Here is a 25,685-nt window from a genome sequence, read left to right on the forward strand (position 1 = left end):
AGATAGAATGCAAAACAAAGGTTTTCACTGTACCTTTGTCAATAGATCACATGTGTAAATCTAAATCTAAATCAGTGTCATCCTAATCATAGATAGACACAAAAAGCTGGAGTAACTCAGCGGGTCAGACAGCATCTCTGGAGAAAAGGAATAGGTGATGTTTTTGGGACGAGACCCTTCTTCATCCTAATCACCATGTTTTATCTTTCCTTAGCACAGAATCCCTTGAAGAATCCCCTCAAAGAAGAGTCCTGAGTGGGTAATGCCATGGGTTATCAATCCAAACTACCAATTAAGTGGTTGGTACCAGGATTTAGTTAAAGCTCAGGGTAGAGAGGCTGGCACGTGATGATGCCCCAAGCACTAAAAGACCAGAGAGAACAGGAGGAAAGTTTCCAGTAGACAAGTCCATTTCCCAGCTCTGCACTCTGTGGTTAACCATGTTTAGTGTAAAGCAAGTTTTTAAAATTGAAATAAAAAAATAATGTTTACTTTTAACAATTTGAATGTCAACAACTCTAATCTTAAACAGCCCTGATCTGTGGCTAAACAACTCCGACCATTAGACAGTGGAGAGACAGGAAAGGCCTTCTGCTAGAACAGGCTATTGAGGGCCATCAGGCCAGTTAAAGACTTCACCACCGGAAGACATTTGTGGTCTGCTCCACCTAACGTATCGCCATGGCAGTGAAGCCTCTGGCTCACTGGAGTCATGTGGCTGCCAAAGAGAGGATTGACCAGAGGCATCCTGCAGGCGACGATCATGACATGCAGACCGGGGTTGTGCGTGATGCAGTGTAAAATGCATTCCCATTCCCATTCCCACCAAAGTGCCGACCATTCGCTTCACTGGACTGAGTGCATGATGGCATTATCAAATCAGGGATTTTAATTTGGATATTCATAGGACCCAATTTTGCTCCACTCAATTAAATAGGTTTATGATCTGGTTTAATTTAAATCTCTGGGGTTAATTTTCCACAGCATTATGCAGGGCAAAGTATCTAATGTAAGCATGAATAAAATCACTTCTCCGTGCAACCTTTGATCTGAGCAAAGGACGAAACAGAGACTGACATCCCATTATGTGCAAAATGGATACTTAACGTTATATAGAACATAGAAGGATACAGCACAAGGACAGATCCACAATGTCTTTGCCAAACATGATGCCATCACATGATCCATATCCCTCCATCCTCCATTCTCTGATTTCCACATGCCAATCGACAAGCTTCTTTAATCTTTAAAAGTCAGAATAACTGTTGTTAAATTTCCAAAACATTTTTAAACTTAACCCAGACTACATTAAGCCTGCTTCTGAAAAATAATCTGACACAATTGATTCAAGTGATGTACATACATCATACGTATATATATAGCAATTGATTGCTAAATACTTGGAGCTGTGTAATTTATTTATGATGTGGCTGAATCACGTTGCACCACATCTTTTTTAATGTTCAGGGTGTAAAATACTCTCTATGTCACTGATTATTATTTTTCTAGGAAGCTTTGTGTATGCAAGGAAATGATGTTTGTTGCAGTGATATTCCAGGCCATGTAGGTCCTTGTCTAGCAGGAAATAAGGAAAATCTGTCATTTGATATGACTTGCATCATTTTTCTACTGGCAGAAGGCAGCAGCATTGACTGTAGTCTCCCAACACATTAGCAGATGTCTACTTTAAGCTTGATCGCTTGGATGATGATTGTCTAATAGAAGTAACCACGGTGGAATTTAAGCCTTTTTGGCAAACCTGTTATTTCATTGCAAGGATAAACAGCAAAAAAAAGGTACTGGGGGAATTTAGTGAATTAATGTTAAACATAGACTTTTTGAAATAAAGTAATGGGGAGGAATTCAATTCACACCAGTTCATACAAAAGCTAAATACAAGAAATGTTGGAATTCTAGAAAAACAATAAATGAAATATGCAAGATCATTAAACCCTCAGCATTAACTATTTTTCCTTCTATGGCTCCTCCCTGGCTTGCTGGGTAGTTCAAGCTTTTTCACACCAGCCCGTTGGGCCTGTACAAGTCTAGAAGTTGGAAAAATGGGCACCTTTTACATGTCTGAGATACAGGATCTACTTGAATTTGAAGCCAACACATAATTGAGAGAGGGACTTGCTCAGCCAAAATCTGGCGCAAAGCTGTTTAAATGTATGAATAGCAATTATAGGATTCCAGTTAGCAACAAATGAGATGCAGCATGCACTCATTCAGTTGTATCAGATGTCTTCATCTGCAGGGCAAGCTGCTTCCGGATCATTCGAACACATTGCCCCTGCTCCTGCATATTTATACTGGATACACCTTCCAGCGCAGATACCTCTCAGCCACCCATTGAATGGTATACTGTAGTTTTTGTGTTATGGCACCTGAAAGGGCAATGTTAAGTGCCAGTTGTTCAGGAAGGATGTTGTTTCCTCATCTTTCCAGTTCCTTTTCAGAGTCGGAATCAAAAAAGGATGAGAGCAATGATGATCAGTGGTATGGTTACGACTTTGGTGCCATATTGGAAATGCCAGCTCAGATTCAGTAATCTAAAGCTTCTGGAGCAGATTGAAAGGGGACGTACAACGAGATCTGGGTGGCCGAGTGCATCAGTCACCGAAAGGAAGCATGCAGGTACAGCAGGCAGTGCAGAAAGCCAATGGAATGTTGGCCTTCATAACAAGAGGAGTTGAGTATAGGAGCAAAGAGGTCCTTCTGCAGTTGTGTAGGGCCCTAGTGAGACCGCATCTGGATTACTGTGTGCAGTTTTGGTCTCCAAATTTGAGGAAGGATATTCTTGTATTGAGGGCATGCAGCGTAGGTTTACTAGGTTAATTCCCGGAATGGCGGGACTGTCATATGTTGAAAGACTGGAGCGGCTGGGCTTGTATACACTGGAATTTAGAAGGATGAGAGGGGATCTTATCGAAACGTATAAGATTATTAAGGGGTTGGACACGTTAGAGGCAGGAAACATGTTCCCAATGTTGGGGGAGTCCAGAACCAGGGGCCACAGTTTAAGAATAAGGGGTAGGCCATTTAGAACGGAGATGACGAAAAACTTTTTCAGTCAGAGAGTTGTGAATCTGAGGAATTCACTGCCTCAGAGGGCAGTGGAGGCCAATTCTCTGAATGCATTCAAGAGAGAGCTAGATAGAGCTTTTAAGGATAGCGGAGTCGGGGGGGTGGGGGGGGGATGGGGAGAAGACAGGAACGGGGTACTGATTGAGAATGATCAGCCATGATCACATTGAATGGTGATGCTGGCTCGAAGGGCCGAATGACCTACTCCTGAACCTATTGTCTATTGTGATCCCACAGTCTATTGACTCAGAGACAAGAGTGCTCGTTCAGCCAAAGATGACAACAGGCAGCTAGAACAGTTTCCACTTATTTTGTTTTGAAATAATTATTTACTCATTGGATAATTATTTCCATTTTGAGGACAAGATGATTTTACTTATGAGCTTCCATCAATACAGGTTCGACCAGAGAAAGATTTGACTTTGAAGTCTTTTTCAGAAGTTGTTAAAGCTGCAGCATAAGGCAAAAGGCAGCTTAAAAGCATTATGAGCAAGAAAAGGTAGCAGCTCTTTAGCATGAATTAGGAGTTCCCGGAAGGAAATAGGCCATGCTGAATTTGTAAAGGTGCGGGAAGAGAAAGTACAGATGAAACAAATAGAATAAGGATGATGGAGAAAACACTTACCCAATTGAAAGCATGCAAAGTGCCACATACGCTTAAAAAGCAGCCATAAAGCCTAATGTGCAGAATGCAAAAAGACCCCAGTGGCATCACAATGTGCAGCAGATGGCATGGATTTGAGTACCTTACAAGGTAAAACATTTCTGAGAGTTTAACATTAGGTAAACAGCCAGGTGTGGTGGGGGGCTGGAAGAGCACTAACACTGAATTGGACCCAGATGGACTGTGGTTGGAAATCTAGTTTAACCATGTAGGAAAGCCATTAATGGTTATTTTGGGACCTCTGTCAGCTGTGAATATAATACCAGGCAGTTAATCTGTTAGTATGTAAGTATGGAATACTGAACATTAACAATGATGTTGCTCTGACCAAAAAATAGTTTGTAGGTTTCTGCTGATAACAGCAACTTCTTCCATCTCGCTCATTTACAGCAGTTGAACAATCAACTGTACCTGAGAGAATATGGAAATCCATTACCCACTTGATCTGAAATTCAAAGAGCCTCTACCACCATTCAAGTGCAGCCGAGCATAATATTGTCTATCAATGGCAGCAGAACAAATTGTCCCAAATCACAGAACTGGGGTCCATACCATAATCCGAATGGGCAGCCTACTTTTGCAGAGTGCAATCTAGCACTCTCAAATGGTTGTGGAATAGCTTGCAAAAGCAAAATCAAAGTAAGGAGAAGGGAGGAAAAGTCTTTAATATGCAAGCCTACAAATAAGAGTACACAATGCCTTGTATCCCTCCATTGATATGCCATTGAGAATTGTTTCCCTACCCACTACAGTGAAACAGGATAATGACAACCTTTATGTCATTTTAAATCTTTCCTGAAATTTGATTGGGAGTTTTGGCTCAGGGGTAATCCCATCCTTGCATATCTCAATGCAATTTCTAATTCAAGGACACACAAGGTGATGTTACTCCTTGGGCAATGCTCTTAACGATATCTCCAGACTCCTCTGGGACCTTCTAATATTCCGTACTTAAATACCAACAGAATAACTGTCTGGCACCGTATCTACAACTGACACAGATCCCAAAGTAGCCATAATTATATTTTCTTGGATGATTAAAACATGCGGTGCAGGGAAGTAACTAATGGTGGACACTCAGGGACAATTTGGTCTTCCCTGTGCAATGTTGAATCAGGACACCTGCCAGATAAGCAAAGTACTTGCCTTCATCCTCTGTCTCAGAATTGAGCCAACTCCAAAACCCTGCACCTTCACATTACCGAGAGTTTCAGGTTAATACATGCTGCACAACACTCCACCATCGCTTCTTTTTCTTCAGACCCCAACCACTGATCTGCTGGTCCTGGACAGTATCCCACAACCACCCACCCTTGGAAGTGATTCTAGCAGCCCCTGCCTCAACACACCATCACAAGTGCCAGGCCCAATCTTGATGGTTCTTCTGTATTGTTGCAATGCTGATTTCACCCGCTCATCCCATTATGCATCGTCCTATCTCCTTCCATCATGCCATCCTTAAACTCCTGCGCACCTAATGCATCCCAAAAGCAAAATGCCAAACTCTAATGCATATCCTCCGCTTTGCTAATCTGACTGATTGATCACTAGCCCTCTACTGCACCCACCCTGAATCTGTGATGGGTCAACTGGGCTTGTAGTCACTGGAATTTAGAAGGATGAGAAAGGCTCTTAAAGACACATATAAAAATTTTAAAGGATTGGACATGCTACATGCAGGAAAAATGTTCCCGATGTTGGGAGAGTCCAAAACAAGGGGTCACAGTTGAAGAATAAGGAGTAGGCCATTTAGGACTGAGATGAGGAAAAACATTTCCACCCAGAGAGTTGTGAATCTGTGGAATTCTCTGCCACAGAAGGCAGTGGAGGCCAATTCACTGGATGATTTCAAGAGAGAGTTAGATTTAGCTCTTAGGGCTAAAGGAATCAAGGGATATGGGAAAAAAGCCAAACGGGGTACTGATTTTGGATGATCAGCCATGATCATATTGAATGGCGGTGATGGCTCGAAGGGTCAAATGGCCTACTCCTGCACCTATTGTCTATGTTTCTATGTCATCAGAAAGGAATGTGATCGGGTGGCTGAAATGCACGATTGTCTGAACAGTTGCTGTCGAGACGGTGGTGACTTTCGTTGCCAGTGCTCTTTGACTGCACCAATGTGAAGTGCACTATTCTTCACATCCTCTGGATGCACCAAAGCATTTTACACGGAGTTCTGATGTATCATCCCCATTGTATCAAAGCATAGCGTGCTATGTTGTGATACAATAACATCACTGTACAATGACATGTAATATGACATGTAACCTATCTGTAAGAAAGGTCAGATAGATTTTCACTGTGTTTGAGGAACATTGCAACACTGTCACTGCTGGCTTTGAATTTGCCCAATTGCTATGTTGTGCTTGACACCTGTTTAAAAAAATACAGGAAAATAAGCAGGAAAACTCCATGCCTGGATCTCAGGTTCCCGTGGGAAATTTCACCAATCTTTGAAACGGGATTTGAGACAGGCAGGTTAGTATTTCTCAGGGGCATCAACGAGAAGGTGCTCCCAGGCAGAGAGTTTCTACATTCCAGGCCTGAGCAGAGAGACTGAGGGAAAACAGATGGATTGGTGTGCTGTATCTGAGAAATGGGGCCACATTAGGGACTTGGTTAGAATCCAAAAGAAAGGAAGCTTTTGAAAGCCTAATAGCGGGCCTCGGAAATATGGGTCTTTCAGGTAAAACAACAAGTGTCTTCGAAGAGCACCCAGCTGCATTACTGGATGCATAGTGCTTACAGGGGACATATTTGGATGATTATCCCCTGACCATTAAAAATAAACAGATTCCTATACTTCGAGGATAACAGGGCAAAAGGTTTTCTGCCTCGATTCAGAGATACTTGTTTAGCTTTGCAGCTAGGGTGGCACAGTGGTGTAGCGGCAGAGCTACTGCCTTACAGCGCCAGAGACCCGGGTTCGATCCTGACTAAGTCTGTACGGAGTTTGTACGTTCTCCCCGTGACCTGTGTGGATTTTCTCCGAGATCTTCGGTTTCCTCCCACACCCCAAAGACGTACAGGTTTGTAGATGAATTGCCTTGCTATACAATGTAAAATTGTCCCTAGTGTGTGTAGGGCAGTGTTAATGTGCGGGAGTCACTGGTTGGCGCTACTCGGTGGGCCAAAGGGCCTGTTTCCATGCTGTATCTCTAAACTAAACTCGACTAATAACTAATGATTTTTAAGTGGGATGTAACTATTATAATCTAAGAAGAACTGGAGCTGGACTGGGTTCTTTCAGATCTTCAGAATATTGGTTCAAATGCCCCTGATACAAAATCTTTAGATAAGCATTTCTGATGAGCTCACAATAACAAAACGTACGCACGAGAGGGAAGCAATGTCCTGTGTCGAACAAGCTGTTCATTGTACAATGATGAAAGTGTTTCATAATAAAACATATTAACAACTTCAAAAATAATAGACAAAAGGAAAACAAGCAGGCCCTAAATACAGTATATATGGTTCATGTCACAAGTGAAAAGCTGCTGCCTAAGCCGAGTATTTGCCAGCAACTTACGTTTTTCCTTCCCTAATTTCCAGTTTGCAGTATTTTTCATGTTGGTGAGGTTAGGGTGGAGGTGCTGAGTTTACCAAGCCAGCAGAGATGTGCATACCATGTTTCCCCCAGCTGCCATTAGGCTCATCTACTTGCAGTATCCAATGGTTAGCTATTTTTGTAGACTTGTGCGAGTTAACCCTTTGGATGAGTATCTGTTTCCAATGCTAACCTGACTCATCTACAAGGATCAAATGTCCTGCAGCTAACCACAGTCTTAAAGTGTTCTACATTAGGAATAACCAAGGGGACTAGGGTCCTAAATGGAATTAGACTTGTCAGGCCGACCAGCTGGCAAGAACCCCATTATTCTCTCTTGCCTGCTGTGCCTTACTCACCCAAGTATCCACTATCATAGAGGCAGAAACTAGATCATGCCTGGAGTTCCTTATAGATACCCTTGAGCACATCATTCAGATGCAACTACCATCTCAACCACATGCAAACCACAGTTCTTCACTTCAATAGAGTCACGATTGTTGTTTGCATAAGTAAGACAGGATATTACCATTAATGGACACTTCATCTCAATCCAAGACCACAACATCCTCGATTCAATATTCTTGCCAAGCAAAGGCATGATTCACTCAAGCTCGAAGCACAATCACCACGGCTGCCAGTAACTTGTCTACGTCCAGGGCTCTGCCACAACACTAAAGTGACACTCTGCCAGGTAACCATTACAGTGTTAGGTGTGTGTTCCTTAGTCTTTTCCAGACCCAATTGAGCTATCTGACCCTGTCATCTCAGGGATTCACCGAATTCCCTTGAGCTCCACCCACCCTCAATGCACCCTAGATAGATACAGTGGCTTTAAAGAAAGAACATAGAAATGTCGATAAGGAGGATTTGAAAAATGCCTGACAATTGGGCAGTTGGTTGGCTGATAAAAAATATATCTTCATAAAACGAAAACTACTTTGCTGTTACTGTATGGAAAGAACATAACATGAATGGGAAATGAGATGTACTGAGTGCCCGATCAACAGTGATTTGAGACTATTCCAGTACTGCTCAGTAGCAATGAGAAAATCAAATTAGGAAAAGCAAACCTTTGGAGGAACTCAGTAGGTCAGGCAGCATCTTGGGAGACGAGGTGGGGTGGGGCACGGGAGGATACTGGGGAGCGGAGAGGGGATGGAAAAAGAGATAGTGTTGACATTCCAAGCCAAGACTCTGCATCAGGGCTGCATTGAGCATCCCTTTCTCCCAGTGGCTACTTGACCTGCTGAGTTTGTATTTTGCTCCAGATTCCAGCATCTGCAATCTCCTGCCTCTCCTAATCACAAATCAGATTAAATCTCCCATTATTTTGAAAATTCTAGATTGAATCAAAATAGTGCGGAACTAATAAATTGCTGACAATGTATAGTTTTGGCCTCCACAGGGCAGAAAGGATATTGCAACTACCAAACTGTTGCTGCCCAATGAAGCTGTAACCCTCAGCTAGATCGTATAATTCCAGCATTCTCCTGGCTTACCTCCATAAAAGTGCTAGTTTGCTTAATAATATATATTTTTAAACAGTATGCTGCAAACACTCAGTAGGTCAGGCAGCATCTGTGGAAAGAGAAATAGAGTTAACGTTTCAAGTCTGTTGCTATTTCAGGTTTCCAGTCTGCATCTTCAATTTTTTCATATTCTCAAAATGGCAAAGCAAATTCTATGACTTTAATCATTATCAAACATTCTCTTTTCTGACCTTCTGATGGAAGGAAGGTCATTGATTAAGTAATTGATGGTGGTTGGGGCTCAGTACACTACCCTGAGGAATTACTGCAGCAATGTCACAGTTGGGATAATTTACAAACTATCTTCCTTTGTGCAATGTATGACTCCAACCCTGAGATACCCATTCAGTTCTTCTTGATGCTGGTCAACTATTGCCATGGTGTCATCTACAAAATGCATGGCATTTACTCACTGAGACCCCTCTGATGATGGTGAACAATCCTACTTGACCTTGTCCTCATCCACTTACTTGTTGCAGATGCATTTATTCATGATAGCCTTAGTAGGACCGATTACCGTAGAGAACATGAGGGAATATTCCACCTTCACATTGACCATGCCCACAAGGCCATCGAGTTAGGTAGCACAATAACACTTAATGGGATGTTCCTCAAAATATAGATAGCAGGTAAAGAGTCACACATATTGCTGTGGGTCAGCACGCTGGGATCATTTAAGTTATTTTCACCTGAAGGAAACTAAAAAATGAGATGTGATTTCTACAACAATCTTTGCCATATTTACTGAAACTGGTTATTTATGTTGTAAGTTTTGAATTACTAGGCAAATTAAATTCTGCACGTCCAATGAGTGAAATTAGAACTCATATCGCTAATTTGTTTACCAAAGCCCCTGTATTACTGGACCAATAATTTAATCACTTCACCACTGCAGTATTCGAGTTGTAACCAAATGCAAATTAAAACAGATTTATTTTGGAAACGCACATTTAGTTGAAGAACATTGAAGTCCAATTGAAAGGTCGTTTCTAGAAATTCTAGTGCACCCTTACAGGCATGTTGTACAGGTGCTGGACTCTCTGCAATAACTGGTCTTCCAAAGGCAATGTTGCACAGGAAATATGATTTGATGCGCATTTGGCACACAAATAACATCAGCTGCACAAGCGCAGCTCAGACTGGGGATGCATTGTTTAATTTCTGGAGTGACAAGAAACAATCCAGAATGGTTGTTATAGCATTCACTCAGTGAAAAAATATTGGTATAGGTGGCATCATGATGGCATAGCAGTAGAGTCTTACAGTGCCAGGGACCTGGGTTCGATCCTGACTACGGGTGCTTATGTGTACGGAGTATGTACCTTCTCCCCGTGACCTGCATGGATTTTCTCCTGGATCTTCGGTTTCTTCCCACACTCCAAAGACATACAGGTTTGTAGGTTAATTGGTTTTGGTATCATTGTAAATTGTCCCTAGCATGTGAAGGATAGCGTTAGTGTTCAGAGAGCACTTGTCATCGTGGTGTCGTTGGGCCAAAGGGCCAGTTTCCATGCTGCATCTCTAAAAAAACTAAGATATTGGTGTTGTTTTGTTATTGTAATGTATGCCAAGAAACAATGAAAAGCTTTGTTTGTGTGCTATCTTGTCAAATCATACTATACATGAATATAATCAACCCACAGACAAACACATAAGTAGTGCAAAGAGAAAAATATCAGAGTGCACAATACAGTATTGCAGTATTATAGCATCACAGTTACAGAGAATGCAGGTTAAAAAAATGAGTTATGATGAGAGAGAAAAAATCACAGTGTGATGGAGTAACTCTGTGGGTCAGCTAGCATCTCTGGTGAAAAAACATTCCAAACTTCCTTTGCTTTCCGAGGAAGTAGAGGGGTTGGTGTGCTTTTTTTGGCAGTAGTTCAATGCGGTTCATCCAGGACAAATTGTTGCTGATATTTACGTGTTGGAACTTGATGTTCTTGACCATCTCCACTGTCACCTGACTGGAGCATGTACACCATCTCACTTCTTGAACTCAAAAAATAGTTCCTTTATCTTGCTGACATTGGTAAAGAGGATGTTAACAGTTTTTTCTTAAAAGCCCAACAACCCAGTAATATCTATAAAGTGGTATTTCTTTAACTCTCCCATTAAATTACCGGGTAGTGCCGCGATGGCAGCCTCGCCAACGGTCTGTCTGTCTTTTCGTATTTTTGTTATTTTTAGTGTGTTTTAAAAGTATGTGTTAATGTTCTCTGGTTTGTTTTATTTGGGAATGTGGGGTCGGGGGAATCATTTTCAAAATCTCTTACCTTGCCAGAGATGCGATTGTTATCCGGATCATATCACCGGTCGCTCTGCGGCCTAACATCATGGAGCGGGCAACCTTGCTCAGGACTGACTTTGAGCCCCACCGTGGAGCCGATCCCTTGCCTGTGATTAACACTCCAACCGCAGCCTGTGGATTTCAACATCGAGGAGCTCGCAGTCTCGGGTAGAGACATGTCGGGAAGCTCCAAAGAATGCAGAAGGTTTGATTACCCCTGACCCAGGGTCAGATCGCTCGGCCCGGTGGAGCCGAGATCCCCCCTGATGCAGGAGCTTGATCGCCCTGACGCGAGGGCCTGACGCCGGCTAAGGGTGTAAGATCGCCCTGTCAATGGAAGGCTCGAGGCCCCTGACCAAAGCAGGAAAGAGATTGATTTTTTTTTCGCCTTCCATCACAGTGAGGAATGTGGAGGAGTCACTGTGGTGGATATTCATGTTAAAATGTATTTTGTGTGTTCTGGTGCTTTTTATTGATATGACTGTATGGCAAATGAAATTCCTCATATGTTGCAAAACATACTTGGCTAATAAAATATGATTATGACTATGATTATTCTGATATGTGCACCTTCTGCTTGTAATCTGTGGTGTTGTCTCAGTGTGCATTTCCTTCAAGCATTGTGGAGATTCAGAACAATTTATCAAGTTGCCAAACTAAATGATCTGCAGCAGTTTTAAATCCTTACCTTGGAACATATTCTAAACCATTTCTAAACATGTATCTAATGACATTAAGATTTGTATATATTTGATACCATAAAGACTTTGAGTAGTGAAGATTACAAAACAATAATAGATAATTTTCATCTGAGAACAGTTGATTTAAAAATGTCAAATGAAGCAATTGTTGTAATTTTTTGTTGTTTCCTATATGGTTGTTTTGAGGTAGTGGAATGGATTGTAAGTTGTAAAAAAGCCTTTTTGGTTCTATTTTAAAACTATTTGAAAAACTGTTCTTTAAAATACATTTTGTAAAAGTGTATTTGTCTGCAAAGTTTCCAAATAATCACCCACATAATCCTGATGTATTCTTGAAAATCCTCAAGTTGTCTGCTTGCAAAATGAATATGCAGAATGACATTCATGTAGAAAGTTGAGAACCAGTTGTAAGACATTGACAAGTCTGGAGTAGACTGGGTGTGGGTAAGAAGATGCGGTGACCCTCATTTTTGGTTGCAGAAGAAACTTGATGAACAAAGAATGAAAAGATTGATAGAGCTGACATAACATTTGGATGTTCAGAGTGAAAGACAGTTGTCTTTCCTTGGCAACTCTACTGAAAGTATTAATTTTTGACTGCATTACGAGTATTATTGGAGTAATATTTATCGGCATTAAGGCAGTTATTTACCTCTATCACTGGTGCTAAGCTATTTATCTGGCCAACTTATGCCGGTGGCTGGTGAGAATATGTTCTTTACTGTGGCTGATTTGCTTTGTTGTCTTTTTCATGAAACAATGAACAAACCTAGGTTCCAGCTGCATTCACATTTTCCAGTTTTCCCCCAATGAACCATATATTGAAGGACCAAAAGCAAGTTAAACATACCATATCTGTATTGAGAAGCCAAGAAGTCTACTGGAATCTGCTCATCATTAGTACAAAAGACAAATGGCACAGTGCCAACATTATAAACATTACAATAACAGTGTTGGAATAAAAGCACAGAATCTCATGATGTATTGATTATGTAAACCTTATTGACAATTCCAACTTTTGATTTGCAATGCAATTCCAAAATGTGAATTTAATGCACTACACCGCAATTGTATTGTTCATGGTTACCCAGCACTTAAGACAAATTATCTGGACATTATCACATTACTATTTACTGGGTCTTGCTTTATCAACATTAATGAATGAATGAATAAGTTTATTGGCCAAGTATGTACACATACAAGGAATGTGCCTTGGTGCTCCGCTCGCAAGTAACATGAACATACAGTAAATAATTAAGAATAAAGCATAAAACATTAAGAATACACATTACGGTTTAAATATGAGTGAAATAAATCAGAGCAAAAAGGGACTACAGACTTTTGGTTATAGAGTAGAGCTACTAATCGTGGGAAAAAAAGCTGTTTTCATGTCTGGCTGTGGTTGCTTTGATAGTTCAGAGTTGACTTCCAGAGGGAAGTGCTTCAAAGAGTTTGTGGCCAGGGTGAGAAGGGTCACAGATCCCTCGCTTCCTGGCCCTTGTAGTGTACAGTTCGTCAATGGGGGGGAAAGTTGCAGCCAACAACCTTCTCAACTGATCAAACGATTCGTTGCAGCCTCCGGATGTCGTGCTTGGTGGCTGAGCCAAATCAGACCATGATGGAGAAGGTCAGGACGGACTCTATGATGGTGGTATAGAATTGAACCATCATTGTCTGTGGCAAATTGTGTCTCCTCAGCTGCCACAGGAAGTACATCCTCTATTGAGCCTTTTTGACTATGGAGTCCATGGTAGCCCCCCATTTAAGGTCCCTGGAGATGATGGTTCCAAGGAACTTAAATGACTCCACAGACGTGACTGTGGTGTTGTTGATGCTGAGTGGGGGGAGGTGAGGAGGAGCTCTCCTAAAGTCTACAATCAGTTCTATTGTCTTAAGAGCACCAATAATATGTACTATTTATTGTAGTAAAACTAGAGACTTGACATAACACATACATGATTTTAATTCCCCTCAGAGGATTCAGATATAGCTGTTTGAGGGCGTGCAATAGATTCTTGCTATTGAGGACGTGCAGCGTAGGTTTACTAGGATAATTCCCGGAATGGCGGGACTGTCATATGTTGAAAGGCTGGAGCGGCTAGGCTTGTATACACTGGAATTTAGAAGGATGAGATGGGATCTTATTGAAACGTATAAGATTATTAAGAGGTTGGACACGTTAGAGGCAGGAAACATGTTCACAATGTTGGGGGAGTCCAGAACAAGGGGCCACAGTTTAAGAATAAGGGGTAGACCATTCAGAATGGAGATGAGGAAAAACTTTTTCAGTCAGAGAGTTGTGAATCTGTGGAATTCTCTGCCTCAGAAGGCAGTGAAAGCCAATTCTCTGAATGCGTTCAAGAGAGAGCTAGATAGAGCTCTTAAGGATAGCGGAGTCAGGGGGTATGGGGAGAAGGCAGGAACGGAGTACTGATTGAGTTCCATTTACCATGATCACATTGAATGGTGGTGCTGGCTCGAAGGGCCGAATGGCCTACTCCTGCACCTATTGTCTATTGTTTGTTACTCACAGGCTGAGCTGGAGAAAGAATCCTCATTCCATTCAGTTTTCTATTGCCTAATAGCTCACAAATTACCAAGATAATCCTCACGATTATGATTTGCTTTCAGTGATTTTTCCATGATCACTCTTCTGATTGTATGCTTGCCAGTGGAATAGAAAAACTTTATTTACAAATCTTGGGTGATAACCAATAACAATTGTTGCAGGTCTGATAATTTGATTCCAAATTACATTCCAAGGGCTAATAATCTTTCATTTTAAGAAACCTTATCTGCAAATCATAGAAACATAGAAAATAGGTGCAGGAGGAGGCCATTCGGCCCTTTGGTCATTCATTGTGATCATGGCTGATCATCCGCAATCAATAACCCGTGCCTGCCTTCTCCCCATATCCCTCGATTCCACTAGCCCACAGAGTTCAATCTAACTCTCTCATAAATCCATCCAGTGATTTGGCTTCCACTGCTCTCTGTGGCAGAGAATTCGAACAATTTCACAACTCTCTGGGTGAAAAAGTTTTTCCTCACCTCAGTTTTAAATGGCCTCTCTTTTATTCTAAGACTGTGTCCCCTGGTTCTGGGCTCGCCCAACATTGGGAACATTTTTCCTGCATCGAGCTTGTCCAGTCCTTTTATAATTTTATATGTTTCTATAAGATCCCCTCTCATCCTTCTAAACTCCAGTGAATACACGCCTAGTCTTATCAATCTTTCCTCATATGACAGTCCACCCATCCCAGGGATCAATCTCGTGAACCTACGCTGCACTGCCTCAATTACAACGATGTCCTTCCTCAAATTAGGAGACCAAAACTACCCAATACTCCAGATGTGGTCTGACCAGGGCCCTATACAACAGCAGAAGAACCTCTTTACTCCTATACTGAAATCCTCTTGTTATGAAGGCCAACATTCCATTAGCTTTCTTCACTGCCTGCTGTACCTGCACGCCAACTTTCAGTGACTACTGTACAAGTGACTGGTGCACTCCCCCTTATCTAACCTAACTCCATTGAGAAAATAATCTGCCTCCTTGTTTTTGCCGTCAAAGTGGATAACCTCACATTTATCTATATTATATACTGCATCTGCCACGCATCTGCCCACTCACTCAACATGTCCAGGTCACCCTGCAACCTCCTAACATCCTCTTCACAGTTTACACTGCCACCCAGCTTTGTGTCATCCACAAACTTGCTAGTGTTGCTTCTAATTCCCTCTTCCAAATCATTAATATATATGGTAAACAGTTGCAGCCCCAACACCGAGCCTTGCGGCACTCCACTCGCAACTGCCTGCCATTCTGAAAAGACAATAGACAACAGACAATAGGTGCAGGAGTAGGCCACTCGGCCCTTCGAGCCAGCACCCCCATTCAATGTGATCATGGCTGATCATTCTCAATCAGTACCCTGTTCCTGCCTTCTCCCCATACCCTCTGACTCCGCTATCCTTAAGAGCTCTATCTAGCTCTCTCTTGAATGCATTCAGAGAATTGACCTCCACTGCCTTCTGAGGCAGAGAATTCCACAGATTCACAACTCTCTGACTGAAAACGTTTTTCCTCATCTCAGTTCTAAATGGCCTACCCCTTATTCTTAAACTGTGGCCCCTTGTTCTGGACTCCCCCAACATTGGGAACATGTTTCCTGCCTCTAACGTGTCCAACCACTTAATAATCTTATTCGGACCCGTTTACTCCTACTCTTTGCTTCCTGTCTGCCAACCAATTTTCTATCCATGTCAACACCCTATCCCCAATACCATGTGCTCTAATTTTAGTCATCAATCTCCCATGCGGGACCTTACCAAAGGCTTTCTAAAAGTCTAGATACACTACATCCACTGGCTCCCTTCATCCATTTTACTTGTCACATCCTTGAAAAATTCCAGAAGATTAGTCAAGCATGATTTCCCTTCCATAAATCCATGCTGACTTGGACTTATCATTTTACTGCTATCCAAATGCACTGTTATTACCTCTTTAATAATTGACTCCAGCATCTTTCCCACCACCGAAGTCAGGCTAACTGGTCTGTAATTCCCCGTTTTCTCTCTCGCTCCTTTCTTGAGAAGTGGGATAACATTAGCTATCCTCCAATCGACAGGAACTGATCCTGAATCTATTGAACATTGGAAAATGATCACCAATGCGTCCACTATTTCTAGAGCCACCTCCCTGAGGACCCTGGGATGCAGACCATCAGGCCCAGGGGATTTATTATCCTTCAGTCCCATTAGTCTACCCAATACTATTTCTCGCCTAATGAAAAATTCTTTCAGTTCCTCTACCCCCTTAGATCCTCTGTCCTCCAGTACATCTGGGAGATTATTTGTGTCTTCCTTAGTGAAGACAGATCCAAAGTACCTGTTCAACTCTTCTGCCATTTCCTTGTTACCCATAATAATTTCAAGGGACCCGCATTTGACTTTGCTACTCTTTTTCTCTTAACATATCAAAGGAGCTTTTACTGTCCTTCTTTATATTCTTGGCCAGCTTCCCCCCGCACTTCATCTTTTCAGCCCAAATTGCCCGTTTTGTTACCTTCTGTTGACCTATCAAAGTTTCCCAATCCTCTGGCTTCCGGCTACTCTTTGCTGTGTTATACATCTTTTCTTTTAGTTTTATTCCATCTCTAACTTCCCTTAACCGTCAGCCACGGTTGCCTCCTACTCCCCTTAGAATCTTCCTTCCTTTTTGGAATGAAATTACCCTGCCTCTTCCGGATTATGCCCAGAAATTCCTGCCATTGCTGTTCCACTGTCATTCCTGCTAGGATCCCCTTCCAGTCTACCTTGGCCAGCTCCTCTCTCATGCCTTCATAGTCCCCTTTGTTGAACTGCAACACTGACACCTTCGATTTAACCTCCTTCTCAAATTGCAGTTTAAAACTAATCATATTATGATCACAACCTCCAAGCAGTTCCTTTACCTCAAGTTCTCTTTATCAAATCTGGTTCATTCGACAACACTAAATCCAGAATTACCGTTTCTCTGGTCGGCTCCATTACAAGCTGCTCTAAGAATCCATCTCGGAGGCACTCTACAAACTCTTTCTTGGGGTCCAGAACCAAACGGATTTTCCCAGTCTACCTGCATATTGAAATCCCCCATCACCACAGTGGCATAACCTTTCTTACATGCCAATTTTAACTCCTGCTGCATCTTACACCCTACATCAGGGCTACTATTTGGGGGTCTGTAGATAACACCAATTAGTGTCTTCTTACCTTTACAATTTCACAACTCAATCCAGTGACTCTACCTCGTCAATCTCTATGTCACCCCTCGCAAGGGACTGAATTTCATCCCTCACCAGCAGAGCTACCCCACTACCTCTGCCCACCTGCCTGTCCTTTCTATAGGATGTATAACCCTGAATATTAAGTTCCCAGGCCCGATCCTCCTGCAGCCACGTCGCTGTAATCCCCACAATGTCATATCCACCAACCTCAAACTGAGCCTCAAGCTCATCTACTTTACTTCTTATACTTCGCTTATTCATATACAATACTTTCAATTCCTTACTCATCTCACCCTTCACATCAATCCCTATTACACTTGGCCATACTCTCCTATCCCTTTGTGAGTTTTCTTTCCCGTTAATTCTGGGGTCATTAACTATCCCTTTACTCTCTTTCCCTTTAATTCCATCCTTGACTATCCCATTTGACACCCCTCCCCCTCCCCCTCCCCCCCTTATTTAGTTTTAAACCACCCGTGTAGCAGTGGCAAACCTGCCTGCCAGAATGCTGGTCCCCCACCTGTTAAGGTGCAATCCGTCTCTTTTGCACAATTCCCCCTTACCCCAAAACAGATCCCTGTGATCTAAGAATCTAAATCCCTGTCCCCTGCACCAGTTCCTCAGCCATACATTCAGGTCGTGTACCTCCCTGTTCCTGCTCTCGCCAGCACGAGGAACTGGAAGCAAACCGGAGATAACCACCCTGGAGGTCCTGCTTTTCAGCATTTTTCCGAGCTCGCTAAAGTCACGCTGCAGAATATTTATCCCCTTTTTTACGACATCGTTTGTGCCAACATGCACTACCACTTCCGGCTGTTCACCTTCGCCCTTGAGGATTTTCTGCACTCTGACCTTGACATCCTGGAGCCTGGCACCAGGGAGGCAGCACACCATCCTCGAATCCAGCCTGTTGCCGCAGAAACCCCTGTCCGTACCTCTCACAATGGAGTCTCCTACTACCACGGCGTTGCCTGACATCGGCCTCTTTGGTTTTGGCTCAACAGCACATTTTGCTTCGCAGGTCAGTCTGCCGCTCAGTGTGATAATGTCTTCTTCCCCAACAGCTTCCAAGTGGGTGAACGTGTTCTCAAGAGGCACAACGCCCAGGGACCTTTGCACTCCAAGTTTCCTTCCTTTTCTCACCGTCACCCACCTTCTCTCTTCCAGTACCTTTGGTGTAACAATCTCACTGTAGGACTTGTCGAGGGACGACTCAGTTTCTCGGATGAACCTAAGGTCATCCACTGCTTCTCCAGTTCCCCAACACGGTCCTTCAGGAGCTGTACCTGGATACACTTCTCACACTTGTAGCAGCCAGAGGCACCAGCAGTGTCCCTGACCTCCCACATCCTGCAAGCATCACATTGAATCAAAGTGCTTGACATTTCATTCTTGCGTCTCACCCTCTCCAGCGTTTGGTGTGGCATCCTCCCTCATCCTCCTCGTCGAAGACTCGCAGCCAAAGACTCGCACTTTTCTCACAGGGCACTTCCCTCAACAGGGCTGCACCCCTTGAGCAAGTCTCGCTTATATCAGTTGCTAAATTGACTAATTGTCCAATTTACCAATCTTCAAATCTAATTGTTCAGCCAATCCCCACATTCACTCCTAACCTTCCTTTCTCTGATGAGCTTGAAGGTATGTGCTTTGCCCGACCTGCACTCAAAGACTGCTATCCTACTGTTTGCCCTCTTTTTAAACCTGCACTCAAGACTCGCCAAGTCCAGCCAACGGTCGTTCTCGCTGCTGCTTTGCCCGACCTGCACTCAAAGATCCCATAGTGTAAACTGCTATCGAAAAACAGGAAAGTAGATATAGCTGAGCACATGCTAGATCGCAGAATGAATTTGAAATGTGATTTCTTGCTCTATTAGTTCAAAACCAAACTTGTGACAGAACTGGTTTGTACATGGCTTTCCTTTCATGATTCCTTTTCTTTTATTCTAGACAGCAGTCAAGAGACAGCAACAATATCAAAAGTGACAACACTGGCAGCAGCAAGTGATAACGTGTCAACAGAATCCATTTCCGGGACAGAGAAATCCTTTACATCCAGTGGCTGCAATACAACTCTTCCCAAGGAGACCGAAGAAGAAAAAGCGAAGCGGCTGCTCTACTGTTCCCTCTGCAAAGTGGCCGTCAACTCTGCCTCACAACTGGAAGCACACAACAGCGGTGAGATGTGGAGATCAGTTTCCTTACGTCCAATCTTATAGTTAATCATCTCAGAGTAAAAATATGGCTTACTAAGTTACATCTGCAAGGAATAAACCATTGTTGTTTTACATTGTAACACAACAGTGGAGAGCATTTGCACAGCAAAGTCTCTTGGTTTGAATGTGTGTGTATAAGGGGTTGCTATTTTCCAGAGCAATGATAATTGGATTTCCAGACTCAGATCTGAGGCTCAAGATACATTTGTGCTAGTTTTCCTTGCCACATGTATCATGAGTACACGGATTGAACACATGGAATATAACACAACAATGAATGATGTGGCACAAGCACAAAGGAGTACACCTTGTGCCTGAAAATACAATTCTTGACTCAATCTTACAGTAATCTAACATTTACAATAATAACAACCCCCTCTCTTTTTATTCATTTTATTTTACTTGGATGATACTTAACAGCTTTCTTTCTCAATATTGCTTGGGCACCACAATTCTAGATTTCCATCTTGCTGCTTGTTTGTAGTCATTCCATTCTGTGACAAATTGTTGCAAAGTTTTGCTGTTGCAGTTTTGTATTAGTTTTCACAGTAGCTGATGCTGTTGTTGCAGTTGGCGTTTCTGATTCCATCAGCTCTGGGTGGGGGACTCAGAAAGAGATTTAGCTCCATCCCACCTGTTGACTCATCTCTGATTTGAAGATGAATGATTTGGGGATATTGGGTACATCTAGGTTTAGGTTGTCTATTGGTTGGTTCCACGTTTTCACAATTGGATCTATGCACTATTTCTAGAACTCTGGTAATGATGTACAATGTTTTTGTAGTGACAGTTGCCTCTCTGATTTTACTTAGTTTTGATGGTCACATTTACCAGATAGTGTATTTTCACACCTTTTGTCTCATCTAGGACTTCCTGTGTTGACAATCAAAATACAACATATGCCAGTACAATTTGTTTTCCTGGCTTGTATTTCAAAATGAAGTCAGAACCCTAAAGTCTCAAGAGTAAACTGTGCAGTCTTTCTCAGACTCATCATGGTCTTTTTTCATGTAGATTTACCTGTAGATTTACCTCAGGAATTGGTGATCAGTTTTATGAACTTTCCCCCTCCTTGGTTTCTCCTGTTTTCTGGAGGTCGGAGTGGAATTTCTCAAATGTTTATGCAGTTGCTAATCGTCTCTCCTTCAGCAGTGGTGGATTTTGTTTCTGCCTGTGCTAGTGCTTTCGATGCAAATGCTAATTGGTAGGCCATCTTGTACCTTTTATAGAAGCATTTATCAGTAAAGTGGACTTTTTTTTTGCCTCTGATGTATAATGTCAGGCTTGTTTGTTCAAACCATTTATTGAGTTTGGTGAAAATTCATGGAACTTCATGGAAGTGTGAGTACTGGCATTCATCACTCTCTTCCAGTAAATCTCTCAAGTTTTCAGTATGTTCTGCTATACTAGGAATGATATAATTCATATATTGGATTAGCCCTAGAAAACACTAATTATTTATTTTCATTTGGTGCTTCAGTCTCAGTGAGAGCAATAAATGTTTCTGCACTTGGCTTTTCTCATCAACTGGCATTTTAAGATGTTTTTGTGCACATTAAGCCTGAGCCTAGCATTTCTAGTTATTTTATTGTCTCTTGAAGTTATAACGTCATAAGGAATAGGCCATTCTTAACCAGGGTGGAGTACGCAACCCAATGATGCAGAATTGAATTGAATTGAATAAATTTTATTAGCCAAGTATGTATACGTACAAGGAATTTGCTTGGTGCTTTGCTCACAGGTAACAACACGATTTACAGTAGACAATTAAAAATAAAACTATAATTTAAACATGTGAAGAATGAAATAAAATACCAGAGCAAAAGGAGGCTACAAACATTTGGCTGTTGAGTAGAGCTACTGCTCATGGAAAAAATCTGTTTTTATGTCTGTCTGTGGCGGCTTTGATTGTCCTGAAGTTGATCCTTCATTTTGCTGAAATTGAGGGAGAAATTGTTGGCTTGAAACCATGACATTAAGCACTCTTTCTCCTTCCTGTACTCCATCTTTTATACCAAGCCAATTAACCTACAATCCTGTACATCTTTAGGATGGGAGGAAACCAAAGTTCTTGGAAGAAACCCATGCAGGTCACGGGCAGAGCATACAAACTATGTGCAGACAAGCACCCATGGCCAGGATTGAACCCAGCTCTCTGGCACTATAGGCACTGTAAGGCAGCCACTCTACTGCTGCACCACTGTACCGCCCCTAATTGTAATTGTTCGAGATCCAGCCCAGTACTTTGGTGTCATCTGCAAACTTGTAAATGGAGTTAGAACAAAACTTTGCTGCACAGTGATCAACAGGATGTATAGTAAAGGGCTGAGAATGCAGCCTTGCAGGACACCAGTGTTCAGAATTATTATTGAGGATGTTTTGTCATCTATTCTTGCTGCTTGCAGTCTATGAGTCAGGAAGTCAAGAATGCAGTTAGAAACATAGATAGAAACATAGAAAATAGGTGCAGGAGGAGACCATTCGGCCCTTCGAGCCAGCACCGCTGATCATCCCCTATCATGGCTGATCGTCCCCTATCAATAACCCATGCCTGCCTTCTCCCCATTTCCTTTGATTCCGCTAGTCCCTAGAGCTCTATCCAACTCTCTCTTAAATCCATCGAGTGATTTGGCTTCCACTGCCCTCTGTGGCAGAGAATTCCACAAATTCACAACTCTCTGGGTGAAAAAGTTTTTTCTCACCTCAGTTTTAAATGGCCTCCCCTTTATTCTAAGACTGTGGCCCCTGGTTCTGGACTCGCCCAACATTGGGAACATTTTTCCTGCAGTTGCAGAGGGAAGTGCTGAGTCCTAGGTCCTGAGTTTGGTGCCAGTTTTTTTTTCCAATATTTTTTCTTTTGGACACTTGCCTTCATTCAAGTTTCAGATCTTTTGCACTCCCAACCTGATATGAGAGCACAAAATAACAACATATTGTTGTAGTGTTGTTTTGCACACCCATCAGCAGTTTTAGCTTTAGGTTTCTCAGTGGGGATAATTCTTATCCTTTGTTTCATCCATATGTGGTGAGCATTTCATATCTTTGTTCACTGCTACACCCAGTTACTTTAGGCTTCCAATGTTTTCAATATCTTACACATTCCTAACTCTCTGCAACTTTCCATGATATGGATGTGATAGTTTCCATTTCTTCCATTTGTCTTTCCACTTTTGTACTCATTACACTCATTTTCTTGGTGTGTTTTCACTTTCGATTTGCATAACTTCTCCTACCGGTTGAGCTTGCCAAATTATCTCTAACTTTGTCTAAACACATGGCATTTCCTTTCCACTGTGAGTTATATATTCATCCTTTTTTGTTGCATTACCTTGATTTGGTCTGATTTTCACCCTGTCGTTTCTGCTGACCAACTGTATCAACCCTGTTCCCTCCCCAGTACAAATTTAGAGGTTAGATATTTAGACAATAGACAATAGACAATAGACAATAGGTGCAGGAGTAGGCCATTCGGCCCTTCGAGCCAGCACCGCCATTCAATGTGATCATGGCTGATCATTCTCAATCAGTACCCCGTTCCTGCCTTCTCCCCATACCCCCTGACTCCGCCATCCTTAAGAGCTCTATCTAGCTCTCTCTTGAATGTATTCAGAGAATTGGCCTCCACTGCCCTCTGAGGCAGATAATTCCACAGATTCACAACTCTCTGACTAAAAAAGTTTTTCCTCATCTCTGCTCTAAATGGCCTACCCCTTATTCTTAAACTGTGGCCCCTGGTTCTGGACTCCCCCAACATTGGGAACATGTTTCCTGCCTCTAACATGTCCAACCCCTTAATAATCATACGTTTCGATAAGATCCCCTCTCATCCTTCTAAATTCCAGTGTATACAAACCTAGTCGCTCCAGTCTTTCAACATATGACAGTCCCGCCATTCCGGGAATAAACCTAGTAAACCTACGCTGCACGCCCTCAATAGCAAGAATATCCTTCCTCAAATTTGGAGACCAAAACTGCACACAGTACTCCAGGTGCGATCTCACTAGGGCCTTGTACAACTGCAGAAGGACCTCTTTGCTCCTATACTCAACTCCTCTTGTTATGAATGCCAACATTCCATTGGCTTTCTTCACTGCCTGCTGTACCTGCATGCTTCCTTTCAGTGACTGATGCACTAAGACACGTTGTACGTCCCCTTTTCCTAACTTGACACCATTCAAATAATAATCTGCCTTCCTATTCTTACCACCAAAGTGGATAACCTCACATTTATCCACATTAAACTGCATCTGCCATGCATCCGCCCACTCACACAACCTGTCCAAGTCACCCTGCAACCTCATAGCATCTTCCTCACTGTTCACACTGCCACCTAGCTTTGTAGCTTGTATTTAAATGTTCAACATCTTTATGTGTCTATTTGTAACTTCCTGTGCTCTGGCGAAAACAAAAAGATGTGCTATGCTGATAAGCTTCTCCTTCCTACAAATCTGAATTATACTGAGCCCCAAATGGGTTGTTCCACTATCTTTATATCTATTTCCTCCCAGTAAATGTGTATTTACTGCCCGTATTCCTAAACTATCTTAAGAAATCATCGACAGATTCATCTGCTTCTTGGCTCAGGTTTTGGAATTCACACCTGCAGGTCTGGTGATTTGATCCTGTCTTTAGTTTAGTTTAGTTTAGTTTATTGTCACGGGTACCAAGGTAGAGTGAAAAGCTTTTTTGCTGCGTGCTATCCAGTCAGCAAAAAGAATATACATGATTACAACCAAGCTGCCGACAGTGTGCAGATACAGGATAAAGGGAATAACGTTTAGTGCAAGGATAAAGTCCAGAAAAGTCTGATTAAAGAGAGCAAAGGGTCTCCAATGAGGTTGATGGTAACAGAACCGCTCTCTAGATGGTGGTAGGATGGTGGATGTGGGCTGAAGTTTTCTTGGGATCTTGTCAGGATTTTTATTTTCTGACTCTCCTAGCCATCCCGTGTTACAAAATCAAATCCTTTATATCTGAGTTTATGTTATAACTGACTTCTCCATCATCATCGATGAATGTTAGTTAGATTTTTGGCTTAAATTTTCTTTAATAACTACCACGTTATTGGCCTCTCTGTTCATCAGAGGTTGGAACTGTGCAAGAATTGTAGATCACATACACATCATCAAAACTTAGCGGTGCCTATTACTTACATTTTAAACCACAAATCTGAGCTTTCGAAGCAAATGGCACAATTCATGCAGTCATTAAAATCTCATGGTTACCCGTAACAGCAATATTTTATGGAGAGGAATTAAAAACACATGGTTTAATGTACTTGTACTGTTCCTTTACTCAACTACTGCCAACATGATATGTTGAAGGAAGGAACTGCAGATGCTGGTTTAAACCAAAGATAGACACAAATGCTGGATTAACTCAGTGGGACACAGCAACTCTGGAGAGAAGGAATGGGTTACATTTTGGGTCGAGACCCTTCAGACTGAACATGATACGTCCTGATTTCCAGCATTGTGTATTAATAAGATTTCCTGACTCAGACCTGTGGTTCACAGTGCGTTTATTCATCCATCCTCCATGCTATATGCTTACTGAGTGGTACAATGTATTCAATATGTCGGCCATGATGCACCAGTGTGTGAAGCAGTACAAGCACAAAATGCCTAATAACCAAATTCTTTACTCAAATCTTATCAAACGATTGATTGGTTGAAAGATAAAGCATTGAAACAGGCCCATCTGCCCATCGAGCCCTTGCCAACCACCGATCACCCATTCTCACTAGTGCTATGTTGTCTCACGTTCACATCCACTCCCTGAAAACTCAGGGCAATTTACAGAGGCCAATTAATCTAAAAACCCGCATGACTTAAAGGGAAGATACAAGCATGAATATCGGGTTGGCTGGATGACAGAAGG

At 42.2% G+C, this 25,685-nt stretch overlaps 1 protein-coding gene across 7 annotated transcripts in view; it reads left to right on the top strand.

Annotated features, from left to right (window-relative positions):
* The window catches only part of LOC144605749 (zinc finger protein 385D-like), a 435,063-nt gene that overhangs the window by 393,201 nt on the left and 16,177 nt on the right, over positions 1–25,685 (top strand). For 6 of the 7 annotated variants that reach the window (XM_078421277.1, XM_078421269.1, XM_078421295.1 and 3 more), the window contains one exon: positions 19,540–19,767. The exons of the other annotated variant lie outside the window; for it this stretch is intronic. In XM_078421277.1, coding sequence (XP_078277403.1) covers positions 19,540–19,767 — 228 coding nt within the window. The remainder of the gene's footprint in view (positions 1–19,539; positions 19,768–25,685) is intronic. 7 annotated transcript variants of the gene reach the window in all.

This window comes from Rhinoraja longicauda, chromosome 2 (assembly GCF_053455715.1).
Source record: "Rhinoraja longicauda isolate Sanriku21f chromosome 2, sRhiLon1.1, whole genome shotgun sequence".
In the NCBI taxonomy this organism is placed as follows: domain Eukaryota; kingdom Metazoa; phylum Chordata; class Chondrichthyes; order Rajiformes; family Arhynchobatidae; genus Rhinoraja; species Rhinoraja longicauda.